This window comes from Notamacropus eugenii, chromosome 5, assembly GCF_028372415.1.
Source record: "Notamacropus eugenii isolate mMacEug1 chromosome 5, mMacEug1.pri_v2, whole genome shotgun sequence".
Taxonomy (NCBI): domain Eukaryota; kingdom Metazoa; phylum Chordata; class Mammalia; order Diprotodontia; family Macropodidae; genus Notamacropus; species Notamacropus eugenii.
This window is the reverse complement of record NC_092876.1, coordinates 217865650-217880530: the sequence shown is the minus strand read 5'-3', so window position 1 is coordinate 217880530 and position 14881 is coordinate 217865650. Positions and strand designations below refer to the sequence as shown.

Genomic DNA, 14881 nt, shown 5'->3' with positions numbered 1-14881 from the left:
AAACAACACAGTAGATATAATAATAAAGTACATCAAGTGTCTCAGAAATAAGCAATATTTTAAGCAAGCATTTTGGTTGCGCATCTTTTGAAAACAATTTGAATTTGTTTGTGCTTACGATGGAAGTGGAGCTACTTCTCATAAGTTTAAATCCATAAACTTGTGACATTTTAATTTGTAAATTTGAATGTCATTGTTTTAAATTCCGCCAAAAACAAACAAAACCCTTCCCACCCCCCAATTAAACAAAAAAAATTTAGAAGGAGCCATTTTGCCTTTTGTCCTTTGTAAAATGAATAGGCCTGCAGTGAGTGAGGTAAGGTCAGTCATTGGGTCAGCATGTGAGGGCTTATTTTAATGTGATGTAATTCCACCCTCTTGGCAGAAATCTATTGATTGTTTTGCATGTCATTCCTCACAAATTTAAAGTCTTAGGTGAATTTTGGAGTGAGGCTGGTATGATTGAGTAGATAGAGATTAAACATGTTTACGATGATTCTCATTCCTTCTTCCCAGGAACTCCTAGAATCTTGGGATTCTGTGAAACAAAACTTGAAAAATGATGCCTTAGAGTTAGGTCCTAAAGTAAACATGCAAAGGAGCATGTGCACCAGGACTAGGGCTAGAAGAAAGTAAAGCATCAGAAAAGGAATAATCTTCACAATGATCAGAAATACAACTCACTGATCTGGATTGCCTTTCTCTGAGTACATTAAAGGACAATCAAGGCGGAAAGGCTAGTAATAGTAGTTCTAGAGGTTGATAAAGGCAGCCTTGTACAGATAGAGTGTCACCCCTGGAGTCAGAAAGACTCTTCTTCCTGAGTTAAAACTTGGCCAATTCAGTGTCTGAACACCGGCTAGCAGTGTGACCCTGGGCAAGTCACTTAATTCTGTTTGCCTCAATTTTTTCATCTGTGAAATGAGCTGGAGAAGGAAATGGCAAACCATACGAGTAACTCTGCCAAGAAAACCCCAAATGGGGTCAGGAAGAGGTAGACAGACACAAATGGAAGTGACTGAACAAATAAATGGATAAAAGCCTTTTATGGTTGTCTTCTCCCATTAGAATCTAAACTCCTTGAGAGCAGGGACTTCCTTCTTGTGTTTGTATTCCTGGCACTTAGAAGTAAGTGCTTAATAAATGTTTGATTATTTAATAAATGTTCAGCTGCTTTGCATACATTATCTAATTTGAGTTTTGAAGAGAACACTATGTATTATAGAAATTATTATCCTTATTTTACAGATGAAGAAATTAAGACTTAGAAAGTTTAAATGGCTATGTCTTGGTCACACAGCTAGTTAGTTTCAGAGGCAGGGTTTGAATATAGGTTTTCTTGACTTTCCAACACTGAATTCATGGCACCATGATGAAAAGGCAGTCAGTGAACAGGGAAAAGAAAGTGGGATTGGAAGAGGAAATAAAGGCTATGCTGCTTAGGCAGGACCTGTGAAATCGGGCTGTGGGAAAAGAATGAGGAATGTCTGACATGGCAAATAAGAGTAATTGCTGTCTTAAAATATTTGAAGGGCTGTGGTGCAGAAGAGGGAGTCGGCTTGTTTTGCTCCAGAGAGCAGGACCAGAAACAATGGGTGGAAATTGCTGAGAGGCAGATTTCCATTTGATACAAAGATATACTTGCTCACACTTGGACTTGCCCAAAAATTGAATGGATGATATTACAACCCCAAAAGGGGTCGGGTACTTGATGACCAATCACCATGCCTCTCTTTGTTACAAGAGAGATCCCCTGATCAGGTTCGGGTTGCACCAGATGACCTGTGAGGACAGCCACAGCTTAGAAATTCTAGAGTTCTATTTGAGAGATCTGAATGAGTTGTCAAAATTGGAAGGCTGTTCTTTGTATCCAGAGCCTATGTTTTTCTCCTTTTAATATTCCAGATGGTGTTAGCACATTTTCATTTTACTGATACAGGAAAAAAAAAATCACAAAACCCGGAACAAAACAGCTGAACAGACCCAGAAATTATAGCCAATAAATAGACAAGTGTTATGGAGGGGATGAGGGAGATGGAGCAGTAGAGGCTCATTTCATTCCATTTAACAGTAATATCTTGCAGACCTCCGGTTTAGGTCTGCTGATACTGGTTCATGGAGACCATAGTGCTCTTAACAATCAAGGAGAACAGTTACTATAGGTCTTCCTTGTGATAAACTTGAGAAGTCTTCCTCAGTCTCTGCCCACTCGGCACATAGTAGGTGCTTAATAAATGCTTGTTGCATTGATGATAAATGTAAGAACATGAGGAGAAGTAAATCATTAACATCTGGAAAGCAGTTATGTAGAATTAGAAATTTAGAACAAGAAGGGCCCTGAGAAGACCAACTCTCTCATTAGAGAGGTCATAATGACACCATAGTAAGTGGAAGAACCAGAATTGTTGCACCACAGGGTTGCACCACAGCCCTTCAATCTTCTTACTTTTAAGGCAGCTAGGTGGTGTAGTGGATAAAGCTCTGGGCCTGGAACTAGGAAGACCTGAGTTCAAATCAGACATGAGCTGTGTGACCTTAGGCATGTCACTTAACCCTGTTTGCCTCAGTTTCCTCATCTGGAATGTGAGTTGGAGAACAAAACCATTCCAGTATCTTTGCCAAGAAAACCGCAAATGGGGTCACAAAGAGTTGGACGTGTTTAAATAACAACTTCTTACTTTCAGTGTCTAAATACTTTGCAGAAGTGTGGTGAGGAACACTTATCACCAACATCTGAAAATTTTAAAACTAGTTAACATTTACATAGAACTTACGCCAGGAATTTGTGCTAAGAGTTTTACAATTATTATCCCATCTGATCATCACAGCAACCTTGAGAGGTAGGTAATATTATTATCCCATTTCTTCAGTGGAGGAAACTGAGGCAAACAGGTTAAATGACTTGCCCGGAGTCACACAGCTAGCGAGTATATGAGGCTACATTTGAACTCAGGTGTTGGTTGATTCCAAGCCCAGCCTCTCTATCCTCTGTGCCGCTTAGCTGTCCATGTAAGACTAATTTTGCCCAGTAAGCGTTTGTGAGGGTCCTTGGAGGAGCTACAGGATATCAAAATAAAACCATTGTTCAAGTCTTAAATCCCCCTGCACTGGGTCACTCCCCCCAATCCAAATCCCCAAATCTCATCCTATCCTCAATCCTCAACTCAGATTTTCCTTTCTTCAGTGAACCTGGAAAGCAGTTTGTGTCGCCAAGAAGATCAGGAGAAAAAAATTGCTTGATTTCTATGAGGCAAAGAATCTACTTTCTCTTTCTTTCTATTAAAAAAGCCTAATATTCTTAGGAATGAATTTGGGTTGTAAAGAGACAGTTTTATGAGTTCTGCTCCATGATTTTTTGCTTTTGCTTTCCGTTCTATTTTCAAAGGGATTTATTAAATATCCACTTTAGGAACATTGCCTTGAAAAGTGATCTCTCTTAGCCAAACCACTCTGTGCTCCATTGTCATTGATAGAAAATGACTTCTTTTTCAAGAGCTGATTTCTTTGTTAGACGTGGCTATCAGTTTTGGTGTTGGGAGACAGTGCAAAACATACTTCAAATCAACAGTTTTGTTTGTTTATTTGAACACAAATTCAGGAGAGGGAGAGAAGAATCCTTGGAACACAAGTGCCAATGGATGGAGAAAGGAAGCCCAAGTTGGAGCTTACCTGAGGTGCAACTAATGGACAGTATAAGGACCATATGGCAGTTCTCAATTTTAACTGTCTTACTAAGTAGATGCTAAACTCAGTTGTTTCTAGATGCTGAAGGATTATACATGCTATAGGCTCCCTCTAATTTCTGATGGCCTGGGGAAAAGTCCTCAATGTCCCATTCTAGTTATATAGCTCTGAGGTAAATGTTTTGGTGTCTCTGTGTATATCCCTCACCCACACTTACCTTCTCTAGAGTATCATTCAATATAACCATACTTTGCATTTTAGCAACATTGGCAAGAGCACTGTAAAGACAGAAAAGAAAGATCATGTGAGATTTCTGCCTTCTTCCTTCCCACTCTCAAACATTCATATATGATATGTGGACTGCATTTTCTGTTTTGGCTTTTCTGATACAACTTTCTGTTTTTCATGCCTTTCTGGTGCAGTGCAGGGAGCACTGGCCCTGGAGTCAAGAGGACTTGAGTTCAAATTCTGACTCAGACTAGCTGTTTGACCCTAGGCAAGTCACTTAACCTCTAACTGCCTCGGTTTCCTCGACTGTATAAATGGGGATAATAATTTCACCTATCTTGTTGCGAGGATCAGATGAGATAGTATTTGTAAAGTTCTTAGCACCATGTCTGGCACATAGTAAGTGCTGTATAAATACTCATTTCCTTCCTTCTTTGCATTGCTGCAAGATTCTGGATGTTGGCAGCCAGGTAACTGGCCAAATTTTGTAGGCAGACTCTTGGGCTATAGGGTAGTTTGTCATATCACATCGGAGTGTGACCTGACAGCACAATTTCCTGAGGGAGACCATGCATTTGGCATCTGAAGGGCTCATATTTGTTAGCCCAGTCCCTAGGATTAAAGACAACAATTTATTATATTCAGTTATTTATTTACTCTGAAGCACTCCATTTTTTTTTAAAAGGCAATCTTCCTAGAAAATGTGATGAGTTGCTCACACACGAAAATGCTGTGGTGGAGTGATTAAATACATTCATTCTAGAAGCAAAAGTAGATCTATAAGTGGTGAGCGACTGACGTGTTGCTTCCCGACCAATTCCTGCTTGTTAATAATCATTATTCCTGTAGTTAAGCTGGTAAAGTAGATTTCAGTTACCATTTTCTTTCTCATTTCAATATTTCTGTAGCATGTCAGTATTAATATTGTGCCTTCATTTTCCTTTGGCCCAGAGAAAGGAACCATCTGGACACTGAGAACAGGGGAGTCTTCAGACTGCAGGGGGTTCCCTAGGCACTGAGATTTCTGAGCCTATGCAGGAGCCTGTTGGAGTCAGCTGCAACTGAGCTGATTGTTAAATTTCCAGTGTGAGCATTCATATTTTGTAATCTGGCAAATACTACAAATTTATTGATTGATTATTGAAAGTGATGGAGAAAATGTTAATAAGGCATATTAATTTAAAGGTGTGTTATGTCTACTATCTATCTATCTATTTTTGGTTTTTTTTGCAGAGAGCAAATTGTCAAACATTTACCTGCATAGACCCAAGGCTTGTCTTACAAGAGGACAATAAAAATAACAGAAATTTTTAGTGATTTAAGGTTGGCAAAATACTTTATGTATGATTATCTCATTTGATCCTCAAATAGTCCTGGAAAGTTGGCCCTATTATTACTCCCATTTTGCAGATAAGGAAACTGAGATCCTGAGGAGTTAGTCAACTTACTCAGAGTCATACAGCTATTGAGTTTCTGAGGCTATATTCAACTTCAGGTCTTCCTGACTCCAATTTTAGCACTCTATGTACTGCACTGCCTAACTACCTAGATGCAACCTGGTATCATAGAGAAAAAAGTTATATACATATATACACACACATATAAATATATACACATATACATATGTACACATATATGTTCCAACATTTAGAAAAAGGAAAACATACTTTTAAAAAATTATGTATATTTTTAAGCATTTAAAATGTATATCTTAAGATTGAAAGATTAAAAATAAGCTAATACTGTTAATACAATAATATATTTTTGTTTTTAGGTCATAATAAAGTCTTACAAAATTATAAAAAGAAAATATGGATTCAGAAAATTAAACAATGAAACTGGCTATAAGCCAGATAAACTACAGTAAATATAAAACTAAAAAAAAAAGGAATTTGAGAAAAGACATATTAAGTTTTAAAAATCTTGGGGAAATAACAGATTTTTCCAAAAAATTTCACATATTAACTATAACCGGACAACAAAAGAAAGAGCAAATAAAGAAAATGTCTATAATTATGGGTTTATAATAGGCAGTTTCTAGTCATCATGTTGTCATTCAGTTGTGTCCCATACTTTGTGATCTCATTTGGGGTTTTCTTGGCAAACCTGCTGGAGTGGTTTGCTACTTCCTTCTCCAGCTCATTTTCCAGATGAGGAAACTGAGACAAGCAGCATTAAGTGACTTGTCCAGGGTCACTTAAGGGTCTGAGGCTGGATTTGAACTCAGAAAGATGAGTCCTCCTAACTTCAGGCCTGGCACTCTATGCACTATGGGGCCACCTAGCTGCCCCTGATACAGCGTAATGTAGTAGAATGAGCACTGGCTTTGGAGTGAGGGGATCTAGGTTCAGATCTTACTTCTGATGTTTACTACATGTGTGACCTTGGATAAGTCACTTACTCTCTCTAGGACTCAGTTTCCTTTCCTGTAAAAATGAGGGGAGGAGGGATAGACTAAATCACCTCTAAGGTCTTTTCCAAATCTGAATCTATGATACAGTTTACTAATCAGCAAAGGGGAGTGTGAGGTACCTGTGAACATACAAAATGATTATTTAGGTATATGTAAGTACTGTTTATGTTTTTTACAGAGATTTCAAAGAGAGAGAAATATTTCCTTCTTTTGGATTAGTTAAAATCTCTTCAATTATCAGAGCAGCCTCAGCCCTTGGGTAAGGACCAAAATCCACAGAAATCAAAGCTTCTAGCCATTCTGAAGGAGGTACCAGTGAGATAAGCTTGAGAACAAATAAGGGAGGTGCCAAAAATAAAGCCAGGGTCAACAGGAGAGTCAATAAAGAAAAATAAGGAAATGTTTGTGCTGCATTTGGGTCACCAGAATGGAAGGATACCTAGGCAAAGTTCCAGCAGGACTAGACAAGAACAATGAGTTTGCACTGCTGAGTGTCAACAGTTTCAGATTTTGTCCTGATTTTGTCTGGTTAGGCTCAAACCAGGGGTTTTGGTCTCTCTTTTGACTGACTCAGTTGCCTGGAATTTATTAATTTATTTAAAAAAATTTAGTGGATGTTTTCTGTTTCTTACATTCCCATAGTATCCCAGGTATCTCTCCCTGTCTTCATTCGCCAAGAACCATCACATGTAACAAACAGGGGATTGGGTTTGTTTTTTTGAGAGAAAAAAAAGGTCAACACAACTGATGGAAACACTGACATGTGTAACACCTGTGGATCTCCCACCTACAGAAAAAGGGTAGGCTGGGGATGTCTTCTCGTATCTCTTCGTTTATGTCCCATTTGTACTTTTTTAAAAAGAAAATTAAATGTTTTTCACAATTGCATATAAAAATAATTTATGACAATCATTTTTTTAAATTGAGTTCCAAATTCTCTCCTTCTCTTCTTCCTCTCCTCCTCAGATAAGCAATTTGATATAGGTTATACATATGTAATTATGTAAGACGTATATCCATATTAGTCATGTTGTAAAAAACAACAATAACAACCACAGACCCCCCAAAAAACACCACAAAAAAGTGAAAGATAGTATGTTTCAGTCTGGATTCAGACTCCATAAATTCTTTCTATGGAGGTGGATACCATTTTTTCATCATGAGACCTTTGGAATCATCTTGGATCATTGTATTGCTAAGAATAGCTAAGTCATCAGAACTGATCATTGTGCAATATTACTGTGTACAAGGTTCTCCTGGTTCTGCTCACTTCACTTTGCATCACTTCATGTAAATCTTTTCAGCTCTTTCTGAAATCATCCTGCTTGTCATTTCTCATAGCACAATAGTATTCCATTACAATCACATATAACAACCTGTTCAGTCATTCCCCAGTTGATGGATATCCCCTCAGTTTCCAATTCTTTGTCACCACAAAAAGAGCTACTATAAATATTTTTATACATATAGGTCCTTTCTCACTCCCTTCCCCCCCTTTTAAAAAATCTCTTTGGAATACAGATCTAGTAGTGGCATTCTGGGTCAAAGGGTATGCATAGTTTTATAGCCCTTTGGACATTGTTCTAAATTGCTCTCCAGAATGATTGGATCAGTTCACAACTCCACCAGCAGTGCATGAGTATTCCACTTTTCCCACATCCTTTCCAACATTTATCATTTTCCTTTTCTTTCATATTAGTCAGTCTGTTAGGTATGACATACCTCAGAGTTGTTTCAATTTGCATTTCTCTAATCAATAGTGATTTAGTGCATTTTTTCATATGACTTTAGATAGCTTTGATTTCTTTGCCTGAAAACTGCCTGTTCATATCCTTTGATCATTTATCAGTTGGGGAATGATTTGTATTCTCTTCCCCCCCCCCCAATTTATTAATTTATTTGTTTTCAGTTTTCAACATTCACTTCCATAAGTTTTAAATTTTCTCCCTCCCCAAGATGGCATGCAATCTTTTATGGGTTCTACATGTACATTCCCATTAAGCACATTTTCACATTAGTCTTGTTGCATAGAAGAATTATAGCGAGAATTGTATTCTTCTAAATTTGACTCTGTTCTCTATATATTTGAGAAACATTTTCTGGTGTGTTGTTTCCATTTAAATTATAGTCACTGTGCATAGCATTTTCTTTGCTCTACTTCCTTTATTCTACATCTGTTTCTTTCATATAGATCTTTCCATGCTGCTTTGAATTCATCACATATATTATTTCTTAATGTCTTAATTGTTCCTCTCAAGGTCTCTCTTAAGGACTTTGGAATTGATTTTGTGACAAGGGAGATGCTGGCATAGAACTGCTTAGCATGGCAGGCTTGAAATCAGAAGAGGTGCTGCTGTCTATGAACAAAGCAGAATTGAAACAGCTCAAGAGAACCGCAAGATGTGCAAATTTAGAAAATTCACCCTGTGTTCCCATGGACTATTTGTGCCTGAACTGTGGTAGAGTATTCCAACCTCTTTCTAGTCTGCTCAGCCACAGCTGGACACACTGCAACTTGACTCTAGCATAGTGATGTCATTTTGGTCCTCTTCAAGAACAAAGGACAGTTAACCAACCTATTTTTTATAACAGTAATTTTCCATTGCATTCATGTGCCACAATTTGTTTAGCTATTCCCCACATAATGAGTATCTATTCTGTTTTCAACTCCTAGCTATCACAAAAAAATGCTGCTATAAATATTTTGGAAGATGTGGAGACTTTTTTCTTATCAATGACTTCCTTGGGGTATAAGTCCAGTCAGGGGGTCTCTGGTTCAAAAGGTTTAGACATTTTGATCAGTTTATTTGCTTAATTCTAAATTGCTTTCCAAAATGGTTGTACCATTTCATAGCAAGATATTGATGCACCCATCTTCCAAAATCCCTTCCAACATTGACTGTTGTCAATCTTTGTCATTTTTGCCCATTTGCAGGGCATGAGTTGAAACCTCAGAGTTGTGTCAAATTGCACTTCTCTTATTAGTTGTAATTTACATCATTTTTTTCATGCAGTTGTGGCTACTTAGAAGTTTTTCTTTTGAATTGCCTGGAATTTAGGAGGATGTAAATGGTGAGGTAGAGAGTCCTGGAGTAGTGGCCCATTTGGGGGATCAGTAGGCTGGGTTAGCCCGCAGAGGTCCCAGTTCACTGAATGTAGCAGATGGAGTTGAGTTTTTTGCCCAGCTCACAGTTTTGCTGACTTTTACTTTGACAGTGAATTGTCTATTCTGTACACCACTTGATAATCCCCTTGATTCTCAGAACATTAAGAGATGGCAGAATCTGAAGACCTCTGTCGACATATCAGTTTCCCCATGCAAAGAGGCAAACTCCTGACTCCCTTTATCTCCAGCATTCGTAGTCGATATCTGCTGAATTCCATCACTCTCTGTAGTCTCAGCCCTTTTCCTCTATGATATATACCTTCCCTCTGCCCATTCATTTCATTGTGACCTTCAGAAACACGGCTCCATTCTTAACAAACTTCCCTTTGTCCTAGATCTCTTCACTATACCCTTCTATATTCTTGGGCTAATGGAAACCTAGCTTTCTGGCCACCCTCAGCACTGGATGCTCCTTCTCTTATGCCTTCTGGGTCAAGAAGAACAGACATACTCCTTTCTCCTCATCACTATTTGTCTATCTCATTTTTATGAAATTTTATGAAAATTTATGAAATTTTCACCCAGTCCCATTCCCTGCCCCACAGTTATTTATTGACCTCCAGTTCTTTTCTCAAAGAACTCAGACCCTGGGTGCCAGTTTTCCTTCCCACTCCAAGTCTTGCTTTCATAAATGGAGATTTTAATATTTTAATAATGATTTCCTCTCAAGCATCTTGGCCAACCTTCTCAACTTCTATGAATCCACCTTCATTCATCTACACATAGAGATGATTATGTATTTGATTTGACAATTATCTATAACTGCTCTGCCTCCATGACTGAGAACTCTGCCATACCTTTCTAACCACCATCTCCTATGTCTTATTCTCCCCATCTGTCACACTCTCCTTAAACCCATTCTCTGTGTTCATCTTGACCTCAAGTTCCTCCAGCCTTCCTGTTCTTCCCTATTCTGGCTTTCCCTGTTCCTCCTTTCCAAATCTTGACCCATGTTTGACCAATTCAGTCATGGATCAGCTACCCTTGAAATTCTTGCTGGCTTCCCATTGTTAGCAACATGCTGCCAAACCCCGACCTTACTTCACCCTTACAATCTACTTTTTGTGCTCCTATACACATACTGTTGAATGCGGAGAAAATCATGAAACCATGCTGAGTTCACTACAAATTTATCTACTTTCTTTAAAAAAAATTATTTTAAAAACATTTTTATTCATTTTAAACTTAAATATGAAACAAAAAAAGAAAAAAAAGAACATTTCTATATACATAGCAGAACATGAGGGGATTTAATATAAAACAATAAATTTTCATTTCATGAAAACCTTTGTAGCAAGTCCTACAAGTTGTTTCCAAAGCAAACTAGTTGGTCTGTGCTTCCTTTTAGATTTTCTTTTGTTTGCTGTTGTGCACTTTTAATTTAATTTTATTTTTCCCCCAACCCACCTTAAGAAGGCTACAATTAAACCCGAATGTATATATTTATCCATATCCATAAACATACACATACTCATACACATATACATATATGTAAAATCATTCTATGAATATTTCTATTTGTCAGTGCATTGGAGATGGATAGCATTTTCCTACATAGGCCCTTTGTAGTTGATTTGAATATTTATAACACTCAGAATAGCATAGTCATTGTGGTAATGCTAATGAGAGTTAAAGATCTTCCCCATCCACTGATGGGTCTGTCCATTAAGGGAAGCTTGATTAGAGGAAGCCCACACCTTTTCTAATTTGTAAGTTTCTCATTTCTGATGAGGCCCTGGTTCTCAAGGGTTGTGATGCTCTCTGGCTCTGAAAAGTGTATTAATACTCTGAGGTGAGGTTTTACTTTGGGTTTACTCATTGGAAGTGCTTGTTTGGCCAGATGAGACTCTGGGCAGCCTAGGGAGCACCCAGGCTTTGAAAACCCAGATGTTGGTGCTTCTTTCTCTCTGGTAACTATGTATATATGTTCAGGCAGTTGGATCTGCCTGTGGATCTGTGGTATATGTCTTGCTCACAGACAGACAGTTGGAAGCCCTGTCTGTTGGTTGGTCTTTATTTCTCTGTTTGTATTTTCTCTGAAGTTGAGGGTGCTGACTTTTTCCCCTGAACTAAGTGAATGATACATGCGCTTGATTAAAGTGATAGTTGACCCCTCAAAAGTTGCTTTCCTTTTAGAAAAGCAGATCTAAGAACCTGTACAGCAGGCCCTCCTGTCCTTGCTGTTAGAGTTTATAAAGTTCTCTCGGTTGTGCTCATTTCACTCTTCATTATTTCATTTAAGTCTTCCTTTGTTTTTCTAAATCAATCAGCTCATCGTTTTATCATATCTACTCTCAGCTGGGCCATCTTGCTTTGTGGCCAGTTTTAGCTATTCCAAACCTTCTGTCCTCAGACTTCTCATATTCATTTCTCATATTCTCATATTCATTTCTCATATTCTCATATTCATTTCTCATATTCCCTTCTCCCTCTCAGCAGAAGACCTAGTTTATCCCTACTCTACACCTCACCCCCGTTATTTAACCACTATTCTCTTCTTTGTTCTAGTCTCTGATAAAGAAATGGTCTTTCTTTTGGCCAAAGCTAACCCTGTCATCTATATTCTTCCTATTCTCTCCTGTTTCTTCCAACAGCTTGCCCCAGTCCTTTCACCTTCTATTTCTCTGCATCCAAAGCTCCTTCTATGATGGGTACACATACACCCAGATGTGTCTCATTATTTAAAAAAAACAAACCAAAAAACCAAAATCTTTACATGAGCCTGGCTTCTCCTCAAATGATTGCCTGATAATTATTTTCCCCTTTCACAACCAAACTTTTAGAAAGCGTGGTCTATACTTATTGCCTTCACTTCCTTACTTCCACTCATTTCCCAAACCTTGCAATCTGTATTCCAACCCTATTAACTGATTCATACTGATCTACCTGAGAATACTAAAGATGTCTTACTTGATAAACTCAATAATCTTTTCTCAGTCTTAATTTTACTTGACCTCTCTGTAACTTTTGAGCCTGTCGACCACTTCTTTCTCCTGGATACTCCTTTCCTCATTGTTTTCTTTTGTCTTACATGACTCTTTTCTTTCTCTTGATTTTTCTGATACTTGTATGACCTTTTATTTCTATGACCTTTTATTTCTAGTCTCCTTTGCTGGATCCTCATCTCCTTGAACACTAAGTGTGGTTGTCTTCCAAGGTTCTATCTTGAACTTTTTCTTCTCTCTCTACATTCTCTCTGTGTGTTATCTCACTAGATCCCAGGACTTCAAAGATCATCTCTTTGTAGATAACTGCTAAATCTACATATCCAGTCCTAATTATGCCCTTGAATTGCAGTCCTACCTTATGAACCTTTTGCTGGAGGTTGCCAACTACATGTCTTATTTTAAAATCAATATGTCCAAAATGTTTTTTTTGAAAATGCCCTACTCCCTCCTTCATACTTCTGTATTTCTTGTGTGGACATGACCATCCTTTCATTCCTTTCTATCTCTCAACTCCTAAATCCAATCAGTTGCCAAATTTTCTTAATTCTACATTCACAATACCTGCCATAGCCATCCCTTCTCTCTACAGGCTTCCATCACCTTTCACAGGGATTAATAGTATATTAATAGTATAAGTTTCCCAGTCCTTCCCACCTTCTTACAGTAACTAGATAGCACAGGGGATACAGCTCTGGATCTGGAGTTAGGAAGATCTGAATTCAAATATAATCTCAAACATTTGCTAGTTGTACAACCTTGGGCAAGTCACTTTACCTCTGTTTGCCTCAGTTTCCTCAATTGTAAAATAGGAATAATAAATGAATCTACCTTGTTGTGAGGAATAAACATGATAATATTTGTAAAAACACAGTACTGTACATGGAACATAGTAGGTGCCATATAAAACCTTATTCTCTCCTCTTCCTTTCTCTTTCCCCAATCATTCTGCTTGTTCCCAGCCTCTCTCCTCTCCAGTCTATCCTACACAAAGCTGTCAAACTGATATTCTTCTTTTTGTGTGCAATTCTCTTTAATTAATTAATTTTTAGTTTTCAGCATTCACTTCCATAAGATTTTGAGTTCAAAACTTTCTGTCCCTTCCTCCCTGTCCCTCTCCCCAAGAGAGCGTGCAATCTGATCAAACTGATATTCTTAAAAATATGTCTCCCTTCTACTAAAAAAATTTTCAATGACTACCTGTTGCCTCTCGAATAAATTAATTAATAAATCTAATAAATAAATTAAAAATTCCTCAACCAGGCATTTGAAACTACCTAAAAAATCTCCCTTCCCCTTCCAGCCTCATTAAATTTGAATTCTCTTCCTGTATTCTCCATTTTAGCCAAACTGACTGGCTAGCTATTCCGTGTATATGACTTTGCACAAGTGGTCCCCCTCTAATCTCTGTTAATAATTTCTTGTTTCCTACAAAACATAGCTCAGAAGTCACCTCCTATGTGATTCCTACCCCCCTTGAAATGGTTTGCATTTAATTTGTATATCTGTTATATCTATTTATCTCTAGTACAGTGGTACTTAAAAAATGTTTATTGATTGGCTAACTGCTTTCTATATACATGTTGGATTCTCTTACTAGACTGTAAGTTCTTTGAGGACAGGGGCTATTTTATGTCCGTATTAGTATCCCCAGCAATCAGCATAGTACTTGGTGCACCATAGACACTTACTAAATAGTTATTGAATTTAACTGACTGGCATTACTAACTACTTTGCTACAGGATACAGACAAGCCTCTTGCCCCTCCCCCTCCTCAGACTATATGCTAGAAACCTGGTGTGTATGTTATAGGGACATACTGTTTGCCTCTGACCCTTGACAGACTTTGTATTAGCTTTGCTGATGCTGCATGCCTTGATATCTGCAAGCTCTGATACCTGACCCTTCCTAGATCTGCCACTGGATAACCAGATCTGTACTCATGGGACAAATCTGTGGAGATTAAAGTCAACACCATAGAAGACTGCCTGCCATCTTGTGTCTTTGTTCTATCCAGGAGTGGGGAATCTGCAGCCTTGAGGCCATTTGTGACCTTCTAGGTCCTCTGATGTGTCCTTTTGACTGAGTCCAAGTTTTACAGAACAAATCTTTTTATTAAGGGGATTTGTGGAATTTGGATTCAGTCAAAGGGCTGTACTTGAGATCCTAGAGGCCTGAGGGTTCTCCACCACTGGCTCTATCCCTTGATGGGGCTAGTGTGAACTCAGTAGCCACACTCACCTACATGTGAGCTGGGTACTCTCAGATGGACTTCTGTGTGTGTGTGTGTGTGTGTGTGTGTGTGTGTGTGTGTGTGCTGCTGTGGACATTGGCTGGATACTGCTGCTTAGGGATGGCTATCACTGGTAGGAGCCATGTGGCCAGTGGCAGTGGGAATTGTCTAGCTGAGAGTTTTCTAGAGGGATGACCTCACATGGCTGGGCA

General features: G+C 38.3%; 1 protein-coding gene across 2 annotated transcripts in view; it reads right to left on the bottom strand.

The window, feature by feature from the left end:
* DAPL1 (death associated protein like 1) overlaps positions 1–14881 on the bottom strand; it is a 37111-nt gene that overhangs the window by 6512 nt on the left and 15718 nt on the right. The window contains exon 3 of one of the 2 annotated variants that reach the window (XM_072612060.1): positions 3902–3962. The exons of the other annotated variant lie outside the window; for it this stretch is intronic. Coding sequence (XP_072468161.1) covers positions 3902–3962 — 61 coding nt within the window. The remainder of the gene's footprint in view (positions 1–3901; positions 3963–14881) is intronic. 2 annotated transcript variants of the gene reach the window in all.